The sequence below is a fragment of the Marmota flaviventris genome, chromosome 15 (assembly GCF_047511675.1).
Source record: "Marmota flaviventris isolate mMarFla1 chromosome 15, mMarFla1.hap1, whole genome shotgun sequence".
Lineage (NCBI taxonomy): Eukaryota > Metazoa > Chordata > Mammalia > Rodentia > Sciuridae > Marmota > Marmota flaviventris.
Window position 1 is genome coordinate 45599932 of NC_092512.1, and position 13886 is coordinate 45613817.

Consider the following 13886-nt stretch of genomic DNA (forward strand, 5'->3'; position numbering starts at 1 on the left):
CGGGTTTTGTTTTTTGATTTCTTTCAAATATACAGGATATATGAATATTTGTTAAATTAAAAAATAGCTTTACCTTTAGTGACATAGTAAGTAATACCTCCTGTTAGCACTTCCTTCTTAATTAGATGTTCATGGGATACTATGTCAGCAGAGTTTGAAAGTGTTTTCCTACTTAAGAGGGTATGTATTTATTTATCTTACTGAGGAAACACAACAAACATATCTTGTCCAGTGCATCTGCTGGATATATACTTATGAGGTAAGATGGCATCATTTACAATATGTCTCATGGTAAACATTTACCTGAATACCTCTCAGTTAAGAATGAATTTATTATTGTTGAAGAGCAAGGGGTGGTCTTGTGATCACAGAATACAGCCCTCTGAGATGCAGCAACAGTACTATCCCAACTGTGATTTACTGACTGATGTAGATTCATAGAAGAGTAGTCTGGAGTTTTTCCTATAAAACACAAGATCTTCATTAGGGCTGAAATATTCCTTAGATATTCCTATTAGCTAAAATATCAACATTCTGGTTGCATAGAAGGTAGGCCCCAATCTCTTAGGTTTTCACTGCTATTAAAGTTGCCTCAGGGGCTGGGGTTGTGGCTCTTGCCTCACTGGGTTCGATTCTCAGCACCACACAAAAATAAACAAACAAAATGAAGATGTTATGTTCATCATCTATAACTAACTAAATAAATAAAGTTGCCTCAGAAAACTAATTCTGCAAATAAACAGGTTTTAGATCAAATAAGGGTATATACCATATGTTCTTACTATACTTCTGTCTGTGCTTGTCTATTCTATATTTATTATGAGCTGTGGAATTTCATTTCTTCTCATAGTCCCATATTTATTCTCTATCTTCTTTTCCTTCCACTTCACTTTAAACATGAGCTCTATACGTGTGTCAATATGTAGTTAATATTATACATTTTTAAATGTATCAATCTATATATGACATTTATCTTCCACCCTTTCCCAATTCTATCCAGCCTCACTCAGTCTCAATTGTCCATCTGTGTTCTCAGATCTGTGTAATTAAATTTTCTGTCATTGTTGAATATGGTTTTACATTTTCAACAGCCCACTGGACATCACCTCCATATGTAATGCTAGAACCTCAAATTTAAAAAAAAAAAAAAGTTAAAAATTTCCATCATCATTCACTAAGACCTGCTTCAACTCTTATTTTTGTGAGTAGCATTAATATTCACCCAGGGACCAGGTTTAACAACTTGTTTATCTTTATCTTTTTTTTTTTTCTTTCTTAACTTCTTCAAGTGAAAAGTTACAACTCCTATCAGTGAGGCCTCCATAATAATTCTCACACCATCTCTGCTTGTTTTCACTCTGGATCAGTTTTCATAATCACTTACCAGTACTTTGGTAAAAGTCTCCTACATTGAAGAATTTTATCATAACACATTCCTGCTCAAAAATTTTCCAACATTACTCCCTCCTCAATTCAACATACCAAGGAGCTGAGCTGAGTGTCAGAATTCTGGACGATATAACTCCCCTGCCTACTTATCTATCTTCTTTCGTTCACCCTCTTCATCAACCAAACCAAAGTACTCACTGTTGTCTGTCTTCTTGGTCTTGGGCCTCTGTGTTGTTCTTTTTGTCTGGAATGCTTCTGCTTTATAACTAGATGTCCAGGCCAGAAACGGTGTCATCATGATAACAATTTGGTGTATCGGAGTGACATAAAAGTCCTCCTTAAAGGACCTGACTTCAGTCCTGTCTTGGGTTTGCCTGCTACTAGCTCTGTGATCCAGAGGGTTCTTAATCTATAAAATGAAGACTACCTCCCTTTCAAAGCTGCTGTTGAAGTACTCTGTAAAGAGTGGTACTCTGTAAAGAGTGGTACTCTTGATGTTAGGTGCAGTGATGCACGTCTATAATATCAGTGATTTGGGAGGCTTAGGTAGAAGGATTGCAAGTTTCAGGGCTTGAGATGTGGCTCAATGGTAAGGTGCTCAGTGTTCAATCCCTAGTTACCAACCCCACATCTGTTTCTATTTCATACTGCGGTAACTTACAAACATTTCTCCTCTCTTGTTAAGAACTTTTTTTTTTTAAGTATCTAACACAACACCTTTAATACTTAAATGTGTGTATTGAACATGCCACTGCTATCTTCACATCTTTAGACCTTGTCATTTAAGAAAATGAGTTATGAATACATATGAAAGTATATTCAATACAAACCATAACTCCCTGCCAAGAATATGACCTTGAAAGAAAATGGAAAACTTGAAATCAATTCTGATTGAAAAATTAATGTACCAGATAAAAAGTCGTTTTCTTGGGGAGTTGACAGGGACCTAGAGGTTCCAGGAGAACTACTGCTTTTATGAAGCTGAGAGGATCCACATGATTCCTAAAGTAAACAAATGATAAATAGGTTTAGGGAGACTACTCCTAATGGGTAATAAAAAATTTTTTTTTTTAAGTTATACAGCTTGAGTTTCTAACAGTTCTTGCTTTTGGTTTACAAAGATTCAGAACTATAAACAGATTGTAACTTAGAGAATTAAAGGAACATATATAAAATACTCAACAAATACAAACTTAATTTTCTTATCAAATGGAGGAGATGGGCAACAATTACTAGAAATATTTTTTTTCAGTATAATCTATATGATCTCAGAGGCTTTGTCCAGTGGCTTGAATAGTGGATAAGAAATTTGGAATCTGGGTTATCTACTGACTTACCCCAATGGCTTATTATTAGGTTCCTTCAATCAGAAGAAGTGGAAACCCTTGAAAACGTAATGGAGAAATTGACTCTACTCCTAGCTCTGTCATGGAATTACTGACTAATTTTTGACAAGGCATTTAACTCTCTGGCTCTCTGATTCTTTGAACTGTCTATCTCAAATATGCATGCATAGGCTCAAGGATCAAATGAGATGGTTTATATAAAGTGACTTAAAAAACCACATATTCTGCTTTAGGTTTTTTTGAAGGCATTATTACTTTCCTGAATCTGTGAAGTGAATATATATATTTTTGAAAAAACAACTCATGAAATAAATCTGGAAGAGTGCTCCAAAAGAAATCTTTCTTCTTGGTGAGGAAAAAAAAAAAAGACTTTCTCTCTTATTAATTACTATAAAAGGCAAGGACTAGGCGGCATAAATAATGTAGTAGAGTTACAATCAATGAGTTGCCCATATAACACACCCTAGATCATTATTAACTGTACAAAATGACAGGGACAGAAGTCAATGCCAAAGAAAAAAATTTTTATGATCTGATGAGATCAGTGATGAAAGAGAATCAGAGAAGCTGATTTCAAGTTTGCCCTGGGCTGCCAAATTCCAAAAGCTTCCAGAGCTTTAGTTCCCTATTGTTAAAAGAAGGGGTTAGACTTAGTGATTTTTCACTTTTGTGTGTGTGTGTGTGTGTGTGTGTATAAAATGTACATTTGCATGTGTGTGTGTGCATTTTTTTTTTTTTTACCTCCTGGGGACCATGATTTACAGGTATGTTCAGAGACACCTCCTTCCTCTTGTCACATGAGTGAACAGTACTCGAGGCACTCTGTAACTGGAATGAACACATACACGCACTTTAATTGGAAGCAATTAGGAAATTAGAAGTAAAATACAACCTACTTAACACATTTTTAAAAAATATTTATTTTTTAGTTTTTTTTTAGGTGGACACAATATCTTTATTTTATTTTTATGTGGTGCTGAGAATCGAACCCAGTGCCTCACACATGCTAAGCGAGCCTGCTACCTCTTGAGCCACATCCCCAGCCCATACTTAACACATTTTATATATGTATACAAAATCAATGGAAACAAACTCTAAATTGGTTGAGAACACAGTATATAACTTATAGGCAGAGGTAGTATAAAAAAATGGAAATATCCTTAGATAGAGAGACCTTGAATTATGTCTCATATTAATTGGTTGCCTTGAGCAGATTATTGATCGATCAGAGTCTCAGGGCTTCATTTTTAAAATAATACCTGCATGCAGGATTGTCCCTAAAAATTGAGATAATAAATATAAAGTGCCTGGTAAGAATTAGGTATTTGGGCTGGGATTGTAGCTCAGTGGTACAGCATTTGCCTTGCATGAGTGAGGCCCTGGGTTCGATCCTCAGCACCACATAAAAAAATAAATAAATAAAAATAGCATGCCCATCTACAACTAAAAAAAAATTATTACTTATTAAATTTTGGTGTGTGTGTGTGTGTAGCACACACATACACACATTTTCTATCAATGATTATTTAGCATTAACTTGTTTCATGCACTGGGTTTGTACTATTATTTTTGTTTTATTGATAAGAAACTAAGGCTTGGACTTAGTAAAGGAACTAATATGTTATAATGGAATGGTGGAGGCCAAGTAGCCAATCAGATGTGGTTCAGAATCCAAGAATGCCTAACTATTTGACCTGGAGCATGAGAATGTATCTCAATTTATCATATCTATAAATTATAGATAATAATATCTGTTTTATACAATTACTATAAGGAGAATTAAATGTAATATATGCAAACAGGACCTATGATTACTTGTAAAAAACAAAAAAGGCTCGGATGTAGCTCAGTGGTAAAGTACCCCTGTGTTCAATACTTAGTACTGCAAAAAACCAGTCAAACAACAGAAAAACAACCTATATGTCTGTTTTCTTCCTCAGACCAACATAATGCCAACTGCTTTTCAGAACTTTAAAAACTGCTGAGTTTTGCACCCAGCTCTCCATTATTCAGTTATGACTACCTGTTCTATTAGAAGTAAAAAATTCCTACTCAATTGTGTATACAACACATTAACTATAATATTTGGTACACAGAAGTTCAATAAACATCCATAAACTTGTTTTTTAAAAAATATTTCTTTTAGTTGTCGATGGACATTTATTAATTAATTAATTTATTTTTATGAGGTGCTGAGGATTGAACTCAGTGCCTCACACTTGCCAGGCAAGTACTCTACACTGAGCCACAACCTTATCCCCTGTAAATTCGTTTTTATATGAAACTTTAAAATTAGTTTTATTCTATGTGTCCATTGTGTAAGGTTTTCTATAACTTGAACAAAACATTTCTTATAAATGTAACCGAATATGCATTAGTAACTGACCAGGTGATAATTCAAATTGCCTATCAAGCAGTAAAATCAGTCCCTAAGAAATGAAATAAATTTTTTTATTCAAGTTTTACTATTCAAGATGTAGGAAGCATTTATCTGTGAAAACATGAATTACAAGAGCTGGTTCAAAAAATTGGAAAAAAAATGTAGGAAATGCAAACAAAATAAGTCACTCTCGATAGTGATCTTCATTTTCAGAAATTTCTTTATGAAAAATCTTATTATATTTGTATTCTGTGGTTGGCCCTGCCATTAACTAGCTATGTGAGGTGTTATTTAAGTGACAACTTCTCTATACCTTAGATATCTAATCTGTAAAAATCAGATGATATTTTCGCTTTAGCAGCTTCACAGAATGATACAAGGGTTTAAAGAGAAAACCAAACCAAACCAAAACACCCCAAACTATAACAACTCTAAGTGAAAGCAATACTGCAACTTAAAAACACTGAAGAAAGCAATGCTATTACTAAATGGTATTAATGTACCTGAAAATATATACTTTACTTTAAAGGCCAAAATTTCTTTAAAACTTAATGTTTTATATATAGAATCCTAGTGCTAGAAACAAAAATGATCTGGAATGGTTCTCGTAACTGTCACGAGCCGTCCAACGGCTGTGTGTGGACTCTTGTGCATAGTAGCCTAATGAGGGGACAGGTCTGGCATTGCTAACTCCCTGTAGCACCCCTCAGGGACTGATCGACTGATGCAGGTGAGCCTCCCCCTCAAGCTCTGCCCAAGATCCCACAGGGCACCTGAGATGGGTGTGACCTGCCAAGATGTCAATAAATCTGCTGACCACAAGACATCAGGAAAGTAAGACTTCATCCTTGAAACTACCCCTGCCTTTGACGTACTCCCTTAAATAAAATACTGGAGCCATTTTGTCTTTGTCTAGTTCAAGAACCCATGTGGACTAGATTTATTAAGGGCTTCACTTTTGTAAATATATATTCTGAGTGTTTGTGTTTTATTATTTGTTAATTATTTGAGATATTAAGATTTAGGTGGCCATTTATGGTGGCTTGGATTCCTCTGGGCAGAAGAATCCCCCAGTGAGACACTGGCCATCATCCTCTTGAAACTTCCCCTTCATAACTAAGACAATAGGCCCTTTCATCCAGCTTTGTTTGGAAGGACAAGAAAAAATTGTAAGGAGAAAAAAAGGAACTGAAATAATTAGGCAGAAAGAGATATTTTCTTAGGTTTGTATCTATCAAATGGAGAAACTGGTATGCTCTGGAAAGGATTTCTCAGAAGTGAGGGAGTCAAGCCCTGCGCACGCCTGTAATCTCAGTGGCTCAGGAGGCTGAAGCAGAAGGATCCTGAGTTCAAAGCCAGCCTCAGCAAAAGCAAGATGCTAAGAAACTCAGTGAGACCCTGTTTCTAAATAAAAAAAAATTGGGCTGGGGATGTGGCTCAGGGGTGGCGTGCCCCTGAGTTCAATCCCTGGTACCCACCCCCAATCCCTGCATAAAAAAGAAGTGAGAGAGTTAGTGAAAAGTTTATCAAAAGATCTCAAAAACAGTAGTTCCTTTTTAAGTTCCTGCCAAAACTCAGGCATGAATATTGCTACCACAACTTTTCAGTTGGATTAGTTGTTTCCTTTGTATTTCCTTTTAAACTAAACTAAAGGTTATGTTAAAAGATGTAGTGAATCACAAGGAGAAAGCAGTCTCATTTAGTAATAAAGTTAACTGCAGACTGTGCTTGTTCCATAACCTAAGAGTTTGGCTAACTGATGTCTTTTTTTTTTAGAGCGAGAGCGAGAGCGAGAGAGAGAGAGAGAGAGAGAGAGAGAGAGATTGATTTCGGTGGACACAACATCTTTATTTTATTTTTATGTGGTGTTGAGGATCGAACCCAGCGCCCCGCGCATGCCAGGCGAGCGCGTTACCGCTTGAGCCACATCCCCGGCCCCAAACTGGTGGTTTTTATTATCAAATATTAAGTGCAATTTAATGAGATCTAGCAAATGCTATTCCATCCTTACTCAGCCCTAAAGGACTACAGCAGCTTTTTAAACAATTTTAAATAATCAGAAAACCCTAGAGTAATAGTCCTTTATGTTCTTCTGATCCACAGGAGCCAGAGTGATCAAACAACTGTCCTAGGTAATTCACATTAACTTCTAGTGCTACTTTTGTCCAAGCAACAAGGACTATTTGAGTGAGAAAATAAAAACAAAACAAAACAAACAAGCAAACAAAACATGTTTAACCCCAAGCAATTAAAGATATATTTTGGGGCTTCAATTATAATAAAATTCTGTAACTTATCTTGACAATAAATCTCAAAAAAACCCAATTATAATGAATAAAATGATAAATCCAAGAACCCAGGTATCTACTACTTTGTAGATATTAAAACTTAAGGAAGGTAAATGTAAATTAAAACACACATACACAACCACCCCTGTGTGATATTCACACTCATTATATATATAGATGGCCTTTCATTACACATTTTAAATTTACAGCTGATATATGAAGATTCTGGACATGTTAAATCTGAAGTTGGTCATTTCTGAAAAAGACAGAAAAACCCTGTGGTGACAGGGAAAGGTAGTATTCAAAGTCTCTGATAAATTCTCCTATCTTAAAACTATAACCCATATCTGTGTAAAGTATATAGATAAAAACTAATCTAAAAACTTCATAAGTCACAGAGAGTTGTTTAAAGTTCCAATTTCTAGCATTTCATAGGGCAATTTACCTTTGTTTTCTTTAGCTGAATAACAGCTTCAAGAAAAGTTATCTCTTCATATGTTCTCAGAACTGGCTCAAGCTCTATTAAACACTCTAGATAAGAAAAAACAAATCATAATTTGAGTTCAGATTGATTGTAATCATTAAGTTAAAATGTGAACATTTAAGTCATAAAGCCCTAAGTTAAACTAATGACAGCCAGCTTTTTTTAAAGAATTTTTATTACTGGCATAAAGTTAGACATAAGGATCAAAGGAATAGAATTGAGAGTCTGAATATAAACTCTTACAATCATGGTCAACTGATTTTCAACAAGGGGGCTAAGTCAATTCAATGGGGGAAAGGTCAGTCTTTTTAAGAAATAGTGATGAGAGAACTGTACAGTCACATGAAAACCAATAATTTAGATCCTTACCTCACCATCACACATAAAAATTAATTTGAAAAGGATCATACACCTAAATGTAAACATAGAAAAAAATCTTCATCACCTTGAGGTTGGGAGATTTCTTAGATACAACATCAAAAACAGGATCTATAAAAAAAACCCTGATCATTGTTCTTCAAAAATATGAACATTTTCGCACTTCAGAAAAATACTGTTAATTAAGGAAAAAAATAAAAAGATAAGCTACTGATTGGGAGAATATATTTGCATGTCACATATCTGCTAAAGGACTTGTACCTAGAATATATAAAGAACTCTGACAGTTCAAAAACAGAACAAATAACAATTTAAAAATGAGTAAAAATCTTATATAAATTTTCCCTATTTCTTTCCAGTTAATTGATTTTTAGATATACATCAGTCTGCTTTCGTATTGCCATTAAAATTATATTTGTTTGGATTTCCAATGATGACAGTGATGGGAAATTGTTTTATTGTTGTTGTTTTGCGATGGGGTGTTGCTATGTTTTCTAGGCTGACCCCTGAACTTGAACTCCTAGGTTCAAGAGAGCCACCTATCTCAGCCTCCCACCACTATACCCAGCTAACCTCTTGCTTATTTTATTTGGATTCTTGACAGATTAAACATGGCTGACTGGTATTTCCTCCCCGAAACTTTTCTTCTTGTGGCTTCTGAGATACAAGAGACTACACTTTCTATTTCTTCTAATTTTTAATTTCTTTTCTTCTTCTTCTACTCATGTTTCTAAGTGCTTGAATGGCTCAGAGGTCTAATATGGGTACTTGACTCTTTATTGTCAATAATCTCTACTCAGTCCAGACTGTCTGTGAATGAAGTTCAATTTTATACAAGGAGCCCTAGTTTCTCCCTTGAGCAACAAATTTGCATATTATTATAGTAGTATCAGTAATTATGATGCTTTCCACTTGTTGGCAATCTGAATAATGCTACAATGATTATTCATATAAAAGTCTTTGTATGAACATGTTTTTATTTCTCTTAGGTAACTACCTGTGAGTGGAATTACAGGGTTGCACAGTAAACTTATTTTTCATTGTTAATAAACTTCCAAACCATTTTCCCCATGGCTGGTTTGGATGTGAGTGTCCCCCAGAAGCTCATGGGTGAGACAATGTGAGAGGTTCAGAGGAGAAATAATTGGATTTTAAGAATCTTAACCCAATTAGTGAATTAATCCCCTGATAGGCATTAACTGAGTGGTAACTGAAGTGGTAGGGTGTGGCTGGAGGAGGTGGGAACTGGGGGAGTGCATTTGGGGTATATATTTGTCTGGCAAGTGGAAACCTCTCTCGCTGCTTCATGATCATTATGTGAGCTGCTTCCCTGTGCCACATGATGTCCTGCCTCACCTTGAGCCCTGAGGAATGGAACCGGCTTTCTATGAACTAAAACCTCTGAAACTGTGAGCCCTTAAATAAACTTTTCCTCCCCTAAAATTGTTCTGGTTGGATCCTTTTAGTCACAGCAGTGAAAAAGCTGACTAAAACAACCACATTACATTCCTATCCACTATCTATGAGTGTTTTGCTTCTTCATGTCACTGTCAACACTTATTATGTATCTTTTTAGTTACAGTTATTTAAGTAGATATGTAATGGTATTTTTATGTAGTTTTTTTTAAAAAAAATTTTTTTAGATGTTGATGGACCTTTATTTCATTCATTTATTTATTTATATGCAGTGCTGAAAATCGAACCCAGTGCCTCACATATGCTAGGCAAGTGCTCTACCTCTGAGCCACAATCCCAGCCCTTGTAGTTTTAATCTGTATTTTCTAATAATGTTAATCACCTTTTCATTTTTTTAATCATTTGTATAATTCCTTTGGTGAAATTCAAATCTTCTATTCATTTTTAAAATTGTGTTATTTGACCAATTATTGAATTGTCAGAGTTCTTTATATTTCTAGATACAAATCCTTTTATCAGATACATGATATACAATATGTTTTCCCTGTCTGTAGCTTGTCTTTTCCTGATTCAGTGTGCATTCTGAAGCGTAAAAGTTTCCAATTTTTTAAAGTCCCATTACTAATTGTTTTTATAAATTCTGTTTTTGATGTCAAACTTCTGAACTCTGCTTAAACCAAGGCCATGAAGATTTTCTCCTACATTCACATTTAGATGTCTTTCATCAGAATTTTGTCACTGTACCTCTGAAATACATCTTAAATCTGTATAATTTTTCTATCTCCAGAATCATCACCTTATTAGACAATTAATGAAAGACTTCCTAGCTGGTCTCTTTGCTTCTACTCTTTCCTTTCTCCAGTTTCCACACAGCAGCAAGAGTAATTTCACCTAGTCTTAAATCAGAACATACTTCCCTGCAAAACACACTATGATGGCTTTCCATCACACTTGAAAAAAAATTTAACCTTCTATGATGGCTAACATCTTTATCACCTCTCTATTCTCACCTCCTTTACTTCATTCCTTGCTCACTAAATTCCAGCTAAATAGACTTTCTTTTTGTTGCCTACAAATAGAAACATTTTCTTCTTTTAGGCTCAGAATCTTGCTGTTTTCTCAGACTAAAACACTCTTCCTTCAGCTTTTGAATAACTAGCTTTTTTTAAGCTTCAAATCTCAATTCAAATTATCAGCTCCTTATAAAGCCCTTTCCTTAACTAGTCTACTATCATGCTTATTGTCTCATTGTTTTCTGCCTTTTTGACTAAATGTGAGCTCTCGGGAAGTTAGTAATTTATATTTTGTTTATTTGTTTTTGGTGCTTATTCCAGTGAGTAGGTGTCAGATGCTAAGTGTTCAACAAATACTTGCTGAATACATGAATGGAACTGTTACTCCTGCCAGAAATTTCTCTTTTCTGTTATAAATTCTCTATTCTTCTCTAGAAACAGTCCCTATATATAAGTGCTAGGAGTAATAAAGGTGAAAATAATTCAGACAACTTTGAGCTACTCAGGTAATTTGCATAATTTCCAATATTTTATTCACACTCTTTCGGTTATTTCTGTAATTCAAAGGGTCCAGATTAAAACTGTATACTCACTTAAGAAAGAAGGTCTTTCATCTGGATTTTGTGCCCATCCACTTTCTATTAGAGAGGTCATGACTGCTCGATGAGGTATATCAAATGGCAAACTTTCTTCAGTAGTGTCAGGTCGATGTCCTTGAGACACACTGTACATAATCTGCAAAGGATTGGTGACTTCTGTCAAAACAAATATGTCATTAAGTAGAAAGATATTATGCTCCAGTATATTAGACACCCAATCTAGCCAAATGAAAATGAGGGAATCTTAAAATTCTAGGAATGATTCATCCTACCCCTTTCTGTAAAAGGAATATGTGCAATTCCCGGGCAGTGTCAGACCTGTCCACCTCCTGTGGGAGGAATTTACTTCCTCATTACATTAATTCTGGGCTTGGCCCTGTTTTGCGATTTTGTCAAGGGGACATGAGTAGAGCAGAGCTGGGCAGAGCTCAGTAGGGCTGAGTGAAACCTAGCAGGGCAAGAGGAGTTACAGTGACTAATATCTAATGTGCATAAGAAATAAATGTTTACTTTGTAAGCCAATGAGATTTCGAAATTGTTACACAGCAAGCTGACCTATATAAACCTCCAAATAAAAACAATATTATCAGAGAATGAAAAAGACATTATTTTTCAAAGTTTAGCAGTCTTTCCAAAAGGAATATTAATTAAATTTTTATAGAATGGATCTTGGAAATAGTTATTCATAACTCTTATAGAAGACAAAAAATGAGAAGTCAAGAAGCTTGATCATGAGCTAATTACTGTCAGATCAAGAATTAGAATCTAGATATTTCTGATCTTTAATCCAGTACACTCTCCAGTATATGGTGAAATCAGAACAGATCTTTAATCCAGTATACTTTGGAGTACACAGATATGCATAATTAATAAACTGCTATATTTTTATAGTGCTTTTTGTATGAAATAAGTTATAGATTTAAAATAAGATAAGCTTTAGATAGTTCTGAGTGTGGCCTAACAACCTGATGCTACCAAGAATAAGGAAGTCAGAGTAAGTTACCTTCAAAAGGCTGTTTTCTGGATAACACTTCCCACATGATAACTGCATAGCTGTTTAAAATAAAAACATTTATTTTAAATTAAATGTGATTTACATATTATATGTTATATGTGAGCTTTGCATAATAAATTAAAACAGCACTAATTTAAAAGCAGACTGTGCAGATAACATTTCTTAAAGTGAAGGTGGTTGAAATGCTGCTTAAAGAATCACCACATGCAACTAAGAGGATGAATGCTCATACAAAGCATTTTATTTTGAATGGGAATTAATCTTAACTTGAAAACATCCAGGAATTTACTGTAATAAAAGTTTAAAGTTACCTTTTTAGAGGACAATTAATTGTCATTCCTGAATACTCAGGTAAGCCATGCTCTCTAATTACATGATTCTACTTTTTACACAAAATAAAGAACATAAAAAATGTCTGTCTTATGTAGCCCTACTCTGTTGACCTTTTATTCTGAAAATATTCTGCTTACAATTAAACTTTGATTGTAAATCACTTAGGGTTCACTAAGCTTATATTTGGGATCAATGATTAAGTAGGATATAGAAATTTTACTGCACTACCAAATTAACTGTGCATCCAAAATGGACGCATTGAATCGATTAGGTACTGACACACAGTCTTAGAGGGAGAGTGAAGATTACAGAGGAAATGCACACTCAAATCAAGAAATAATATTTCCTCATTTTCCCTGACAGGGAATACCAAAATTGAACATAATGGCATAATTCACAAAATGAATAAGTAGATTTAAGTTGGTCTTTTTTTTACAAAATCAAATCAGCTTTCAAGAATTGTTGGCTAGAATATGTAAATATTTTTGTTCCCTTTCCTCAGAATAATATATAAAATCAGCTAAAAATATCAGGGAACAGAATATAAAAAGAATATTTATTCATACAATAGTGTGAATGTACAAGATTTATACCTGGTGTTTTAATGCAGTCACTAATATGGATTGGTTGGCATTGGATTTAATTAGAAGTAACAAAAATTAAAATCTTTTTGGAAAAGATTAATTAACTCTACAGGTTTTTTTTTTGTAGAGCTATAGCATTAATTGCTAAAAAGCATCTTTGTATTTATCAGATAGATTATTTTTTAAAGATAGAAAAAAGTTCTTTTAAAGGGACATAAAATGTGTTCATGGTAAATGTCTGATTTTGCATAAATTATCATGTTAAAAGACACTAGTTTAACTTATACATGAAGTGAATGCACCCACCCCTAATTCTATGCATTAAAAATTATCACTTTCCTTTTCTCCTGTCAAACAACCACTACCAAGAACAATGTATTATACTTATTACTGTATTATGAGATTATAAGTAATTTGCATTGAAACACAAAAACACGATTTTATCAAACAATGATTCCTTTGGCACACATTTACAAACATCAGGGATTCTTAAAATAGAAAAATCCCCAGTACATTTTATAAGCTCATTCATTTTTCTGAAAATATGAACAGATAACAGAGATTAAAAGGTTGAAAAATTTAAAGCTAAGCTATGAGGAATCAGTTTCTCTATGCCTCCCCAGGGCATATGATAAGAACATTTGAGTACATATTACAAATT

The 13886-nt window shown here is 34.2% G+C and overlaps 1 protein-coding gene across 1 annotated transcript in view; it reads right to left on the reverse strand.

Moving 5' to 3' along the window:
• Window positions 1-13886, reverse strand: part of Ripk2 (receptor interacting serine/threonine kinase 2) — a 46786-nt gene that overhangs the window by 1776 nt on the left and 31124 nt on the right. The window contains exons 5-10 of the mRNA XM_027950826.2: window positions 12297-12346; window positions 11288-11449; window positions 7849-7934; window positions 3477-3563; window positions 2298-2391; window positions 304-462 (exon numbers count right to left, since the gene is read on the reverse strand). Coding sequence (XP_027806627.1) covers window positions 304-462; window positions 2298-2391; window positions 3477-3563; window positions 7849-7934; window positions 11288-11449; window positions 12297-12346 — 638 coding nt within the window. The remainder of the gene's footprint in view (window positions 1-303; window positions 463-2297; window positions 2392-3476; window positions 3564-7848; window positions 7935-11287; window positions 11450-12296; window positions 12347-13886) is intronic.